General features: G+C 38.4%; 1 protein-coding gene across 1 annotated transcript; it reads left to right on the forward strand.

Moving 5' to 3' along the window:
* The first annotated feature begins 232 nt into the window (after positions 1–232).
* Positions 233–1,180, forward strand: LOC131908453 (olfactory receptor 4K3-like). Its single transcript, XM_059259496.1, has one exon. It carries the CDS (start codon positions 233–235, stop codon positions 1,178–1,180), a length of 948 nt encoding a protein of 315 aa, XP_059115479.1.
* The last annotated feature ends 6,464 nt before the right edge of the window (positions 1,181–7,644 follow it).

Genomic DNA, 7,644 nt, shown 5'->3' on the forward strand with positions numbered 1-7,644 from the left:
GATAACAGTCACACTTCATGCTTCTCTTCATGGGAGCTGCTCTTGGCTCATTACCTTTCACTTGGGCAGTGATGTTTCTCAAAGTTGGCAAAGACTTGCCTAACATTTATACTTTTCTCTTTCAGGAGTAGATGATAACTTTCAATGTGAATGTCAGATTCGAGTAGTTAAATCATTTTCCACATCCTTCTAATTTATCTTTCTTTCCCCCACAGGTTGTTTCTAAAGGCACATGAGTAAAATGGATGGAGGCAATCAATCTGTGGTGTCAGAATTTGTGATTTTAGGACTTTCCCACTCACAGAATCTTCAAGTCTTACTCTTTGTGATGTTTTTGATATTGTATCTGCTCATCGTGTCTGGAAATATTGTCATCATGGTCTTAATCACCACTGACCCCCATCTCCATTCCCCCATGTACTTCCTGTTGGCCAATCTGTCCTTTGTTGATATGTGGCTTTCTTCAGTCACCACTCCTAAGATGATCACAGACTTTCTCAGGAAGCACAAAACCATTTCATTTTCAGGCTGCATGTCTCAGGTATTCTTTGCCCATTGCATTGCTGCAGGAGAGATGGTGTTGTTGGTGGTAATGGCTTATGACCGCTATGTGGCCATCTGCAAACCACTCCACTACTTCACCATTATGAACCTGAAAAGATGCACTGGGTTGGTGCTGACTTCCTGGACCATTGGCTTTGTGCATGCCATGAGTCATCTTGTAGTGATTGTGGAGCTGCCTTTTTGTGGACCCAAGGAAATAGACAGTTTTTTCTGTGACATGCCATTGGTAATCAAACTAGCCTGCATAGATTCCCATGATCTGGATATTTTAATGAATGCTGACTGTGGACTTGTGGGTGTAACCTGCTTCATTCTCTTGCTTATTTCCTACACATATATCCTTATCACTGTTCGCCAGAGCTCTAAAGCTGGTGCATCTAAGGCTCTGTCCACATGTACTGCCCACCTCACAGTGGTGATGATATTTTTTGTGCCCTGCATCTTCATCTATGTGTGGCCCCTCAATATCACCTGGTTGGACAAATTTCTTGCTGTGTTTTACTCTGTTTTTACACCTCTCCTAAATCCAGCCATTTATACACTTCGAAATAAAGAGATGAAAAATGCTATGAAAAGGTTTATTAACAACTACATGTATTCCAAAGAAAATTACTAATAGCCAGAAATCTCCACTAAATACTTTGAATAATAGAGACTGATCTTACAAAATAAGTTTAAAATCAGGAAATTTACTTATAGTCAATATTTTTACCAGTCTACAAATTCAGGTATACGTCAAAGAACATAATTGTTACTAATCAGCCAGCATAACATTATGAGTTATTCACCTGGAATACAAATATGAATGATCCTTCTTACAGGAATGTTATTCAACCCATTTTGCATTCTCTTTTGTCTTCCATAAAGTAGAACAATGTTTGTTTACCAAACTTGTATGCTTTCTCTGTGAATAACTTAGTAAATTTCTTTTGAATATAATTCTGTTTATTACCATATCCCCAAAACTTTTAACTTAAGCCCTGCCAAATTGAACTTTTGCTTATCACAGATATCTACGAAAATGCTAATGGGGACAGGAAGAAGAATTAAGAAAAGATGAGATAAAAGTAATAAACTGTACATTGAACAGCAATGGACTTTGTCATGTATCCTTTTTTTTTTTTTCATTATCATGTTCTTGCTGTTTTTTTCAGGTAGGCCGTCAATAAATATTTGTTCATTGATGCAGATGGTATTTTTTATTTATTTATTTTTTAATTTTATAATTTGATTTAATTTTACATATCAGCCACGGATTCCCCTGCCCGCCCTCCTCCTGCCCCCCCTCCTCCTGCCCCCGCCCCGCCCACCCCCCAGTCCACACCCCATTCCCATCTCCTCCAGGGAAAGGACTCCCCTGGGGATTCAGTTTAACCTGGTAGATTCAATCCAGGCAAGTCCAGTCCCCTCCTCCCAGGCTAAGCAAAGTGTCCCTGCATAGGCCACAGGCTCCAAACACCCAGCTCATGCACTGAGGACAGGTCCTGATCCCACTGCTGGGTGCCTCCCAAACAGATCAAGCTAATCAACTGTCTCACTTATCCAGAGGGCCTGATCCAGTTGGGGGATCCTCAGCTATTGATTCATAGTTCATGTGTTTCCACTAGTTTGGCTATTTGTCCCTGTGCTTTTTCCAATCTTGGTCTCAACAATTCTCCCTCATACAATCCCTCCTCTTTCTCGACAATTGGACTCCTGGAGCTCAACCTGGGGCCTGGCTGTGGATCTCTGAATCCACTTCCATCAGTCATTGGATGAGATTTCTAGCACTACTGTTAGGGTGTTTGGCCATCCTATCACCAGAGTAGGTCAGTTAGGGCTTCCTCTCGACCATTGCTAGTAGTCTATTGTGGAGGTATCTTTGTGGATTTCTGGGGACCTCTCTAGCACTTTGCTTCTTCCTATTCCCATGAGGTCTTCATTTATCATAGTCTCCTTTTCCTTGTTCTCCCTCTCTGTTCTTGATCCAGCTGGGATCTCCCACTCCCTAAGCTCTCTTTCCCTACAACCTTGCCCTTCATTACCCCCACTCACATCCAGTTTGCTCATGTAGATCTCATCCATTTCTCTGTCATTGGGCAATCCCTGTGTCTTTCTTAGGGTCCTGTTTTCTAGGTAGCCTCCCTGGAGTTGTGAGTAGCGGTCTAGTCTTCCTTTATTTTACATCTAGTATCCTCCTATGAGTGAGTACATACCATGTTTGTCTTTCTGAGTCTGGGTTACCTCACTCAGGATGATTTTTTCTAGATCCATCCATTTGCCTGCAAATCTCATGAATGTCATTGTTTTTCTCTGCTGAGTAGTATTCCATTGTGTATAGGTACCACATTTTATTTATCCATTCTTCAGTTGAAGGGCATCTAGGTTGTTTCCAGGTTCTGGATATTACAAACTGGATATTACAATCTGGATATGCAATGTTGATATGAACAAAGCTGAGCAAGTGCCCTTGTGGTATGATTGAGCATTCCTTGGGTATATGCCCAAGAGTGGTATAGCTGGATCTTGGGGGAGATGGATTCCCAATTTTCTAAGAAAGTACCATATTGATTCACAAAGTGGCTGTACAAGCTTGCATTCCCACCAACAGTGGAGGAGAGTTCCCCTTGCTCCATACCCTCTTCAGCATAAGCTGTCTTCCATGTTTTTGATCTAAGCCATTCTGACGGGTATAAGGTGGTATCTCAGAGTCATTTTGATTTGCATTTCCCTAATGATTAGGGATGTTGAGAAATTCTTTAAATGTCTTTCAGCCATTTGAGCTTCCTCTGTTGAGAATTCTCTGTTTAGCTCTATAGCCCATTTCTTAATTGGACTGTTGGGCATTTTGATGTCTAATTTCTTGAGTTCTTTATATATTCTGGATATCAGTCCTCTGTCAGATGTGGGGTTGGTGAAGATCTTTTCCCATTCTGTAGGCTGTCGCTTTGTCTTGTTGACCATGTCCTTTGCTGTACAGAAGCTTCTCAGTTTCAAGAGGTCACATTGATTAATTGTTTCTCTCAGTGTCTGTGCTACTGGTGTTATATTTAGGAAGTGATCTCCTATGCCAATGCGTTCAAGACTACTTCCTACTTTCTCTTCTAGCAGGTTCAGAGTAACTGGAATTATGTTGAGGTCTTTGATCCACTTGGACTTAAGTTTTGTTCACGGTGAGAGATATGGATCTATTTGCAGCCTTCTACATGTTGCTATCCAGTTATGCCAGCACCATTTGTTGAAGATGCTTTCTTTTTTCTATTGTACAGTTTTGGCTTCTTTGTCAAAAATTATATGTACATAGGTATGTGAATTAATGTCAGGGTCTTCAATTTCATTCCATTGGTCTATATGTCAGTTTTTATGCCAGTACCAAGCTGTTTTTATTACTGTAGCTCTATAGTAGAGCTTGAGGTGTATATTCTTTTATAACTCAACAAGCATAATATCATAAGTTTACTAATGAATTCTGATGATATTTTCTACGTTATCTCAGTCTTGAGGACTGAAATTTTGTCAGGTGATTATTAATACTTTTGTAATATTTTTTAAATATAATCTACCCGAGGACTGTGTGCATGAATCCACTCTTTAATTCATGAACTTGTATTTAATCTACTTGTTAACATTTAACAGACCTCTAACATATACATTTGTAAGAATCTGTGCTGTGCTATATTCCTATGGTTTATAGTCCAGGAAATCCCCAAAGGCCTCCAAAAATAGCAGCGGCCATTTCCATTGTTCTTAGTTGCCCATCATAACTAAATGGCATGATCTTATTGCTGAAGGCACAACATACTTTGGCTTCAATAAGTAGAAAAATCAATTTCAAAGTGACAGAGATACTTCTTCTGATCTAACTTGCATTCATAGTATTGGAAGGTGCTATGTAGGCCACAAAAGAAGAAAAGACATCCGTGGTCTTATCTATCTCTGGATTCTGCATGCAATGAATGACCTACCAAGCAAGATGTGCCCACTGATGCAATAATGGCATTGCTCCTATGGAGTAACTAATCACTTTCTTATTGGATTTGAGGCATTTACCATGGGAAGGAATTTATGGCTAGGCTCTGAAGCCTGATTAAAAGCCCATAGCTTCGAGAGCCAGATGCAAATTTCTAAAGGGTGAATCTATTAGTATTAGTTTACAAAATGTTCATGTTGTTGAACTCCTTTTAAATAGTCATGTTTGTAACCATAGATCTGTACTATTCTCAACCTTAGTGAGAGAAGATTTTTTTTTTGAAGTGGGTAGTGATTAATGTAGAGACACAATAATATTCAAAGTGCTGGAAAGCCAATTGAACCCTAATAAGATTGTTTATGTGCATGTACTTTCTAATGACTCAGCAATAAGAAATGTATGGATGAGTGTTCTCTTCCACCATATTCCCTCTTAGTTCTCATGGTTACACAGCTATTTGGGGATTACCGGTACTCCTCTAAGTAACCCCTCAACTGTGTTATGTAATAAACCTCAACAAACTCACTTACCTCACCAAGTTGGACTTTGGTGAAATTGTACTTTGGACTGTCTTTGATGACCTTCTGGGATTGTTAAACATTTAATAGTGTCACCTGGGGAATGCTAATGCAACATGAAAGAAAAAAACCTACAACTCAAGCCAAATGTATTTTAAAAAAAAAAAGTCATAACCAAAACTGAAGGAGAAAAATGGCCTCTGATATACTCTTCAGCAGGTAATTTATTTTTAAATTAATTTTTGAGTGAAAGCTATACATGTTTCATTTGGGACTTACAGAGATAAAGTAAAGAAACAAAACTATGCCTGAGCTTGATACAGAAATGGCACCTAGGAAATCCAGGGTAGGAAGCAACAGGACTCCGGAACAATTGAAGGAGTCATCTAGAAGTAAGGTTTATATGAAAGGAAGAGCATTCTTTATTTTTATGAATAACTTAAAATATATTTTACACGTTCACGTTACCAAATAAGCTTTCTTTTGTTAATTATTTGCCACTGCATCATTTCATTTTCAATTTAAACTATTATGTTTTAGATTTATTTTTCTTCAAAAAAAACATGCAGCTGTCTTTAAAGAATACTCATCATTGTTTATGCATCCATTTCTAGGAAGGACTTCCTAAACTGACCGTTTTCATTTTATTTAACAATTATAACCCAGAAGGATATCATTACAAAACTGCTCAAAAATAAATATGAAGCATGGGGGGGGGGCAGAAGTGTAACGTGTTGGATTAGAATTGGTGTTATTGATGTTATATTCTCTGCTTTCTCCCTCTTTCTCTCTCTCTGTATCTCTTCCTATTTTGTTATTTTGCATATATAGATGTATATATGCATGAAGATATATATTCTAGAATATAGCAATATATGTGTGTATATATAATTATATGCATATATATGTACATTTAATAGTATTGAAAGTTAACAGCTGGCCGGGCAGTGGTGGTGCACACCTTTAATCCCAGTACTCAGGAGGCAGAGGCAGGTGGATCTCTGTGAGTTTGAGGCCAGCCTGGGCTACAGAATGAGTTCCAGGAAAGGCACAAAGCTACACAGAGAAACCCTGTCTCGAAAAACCAAAAAAAAAAAAAAAAAAAACCAAAAAAAAAAAAAGAAAAAAAAAGAAAAAGAAAGTTAACAGCTGATAGTAAGAGAAAACACATAATTATGCTTCCTGATTCATGAACACAGCAGTACTATGTTATCAAAAACAGAATCAAACCTGTGTCTAATTAATCTTCCATATCCAGCTTCCATTTGAATAAAATGCAAAAGTGATTAGAATGTTAACATTAACCGAATCTATAACTGGAAAAATTCAAATTGCAAAAAAAAAAAAAGACAAAAGGTAACTTTCAACAAATACAGTAAGGTGGAATTTTGGGAGGAACTCTATATTATACAAGGATCTAAAAACACGTCAAGTGAAAAATTAAAGAAGACTAAATGATAGCGTTGTGGAATGCATACTTGGGCAGTAAAACTGTAAAATGCAAATAAACCATTTGTTGTTGTTCTCTCCCAAACCAGTTTTTTCTGCCATTGGTGGCTACTGATTGTTAGAACAATTTGCATTTCCCTGATAACTAATATAAGCCAGACTATTCTTACTTTTTAAAGTATGTTTGATAATTTCATGAATGAATACAATGTATTTTGATTATACACACTCCCAGCCCTCCCCCTGTAAGTCCCCATTGCTCCCTGCAACATGTCCTATTCCAAACTTCATGCCTTTTTCTTAATTCCATGAGTCAAGTTATTACTGCTTGTATGCACACAATATGCAGGGGCATGCACTGGAACATGAGCTACCTGACAGGGGCTACATCCTTGAAGAAAAATGACTCTCCCTCTCACAGTGATTGTCAACTACAAATAACTCCTTAGCTAGGTATGACGACTCATGTGCCACTATCACATCAATGCTGAAATGTGACTAGCTTTATATCATGGAGAATTTATGTAGGTAACAAGAGGTGCTCTGAGTCCATGAGTGGTATGGCCCTGTCTTGCCCGAAGACCCTGATCCACAACAGTCTTTCCCAACCTCTGGTTCTTACCTCTTTCTGCCACCTCTTACACAAAGTTTCCTGAGCTGTGGGCAGGGCTTGGGTGATACAGATGTCCATTTAGGGCAGAGAACTGCACACTTTCTATACTTGGACCAATTGTGAGTTCCTGTATTAACCAGTATTGCCTGTTGCTAAAAGAAGCTTCTCTGGTGAGGGCTGAGATGTGCACTAATCTGTGCATGCAAAGATGAGCATTTGCAGTGGGTAGGATTAGCAAGAGCCACTTAAAAATTTCTGCAGTAGCTGGAAAGTTCCATTTCTAGACGTGGAGAATGCTTACAAGAATACTCACTTTATATAAAATCATTTGTCCCATTGTATGTTCTGTATTCCAGTTTTTGCAGTCTCAATATAAATAAATAAATGAGATAAAATTCAAAGTTTGGTAGAAAACTGTAGATACATAAATCCAGCCCATAATCTACTTTGTCAGGAAGCCAAGATTCAACTATCATTGCCAAAGGCAAATCTCATAAGCACACTCCCTGTTGACAATAGAACACAATAAACGGGAGAAACTTTGCTCTTGT

Source organism: Peromyscus eremicus, chromosome 4 (genome assembly GCF_949786415.1).
Source record: "Peromyscus eremicus chromosome 4, PerEre_H2_v1, whole genome shotgun sequence".
Taxonomy (NCBI): Eukaryota; Metazoa; Chordata; class Mammalia; order Rodentia; family Cricetidae; genus Peromyscus; species Peromyscus eremicus.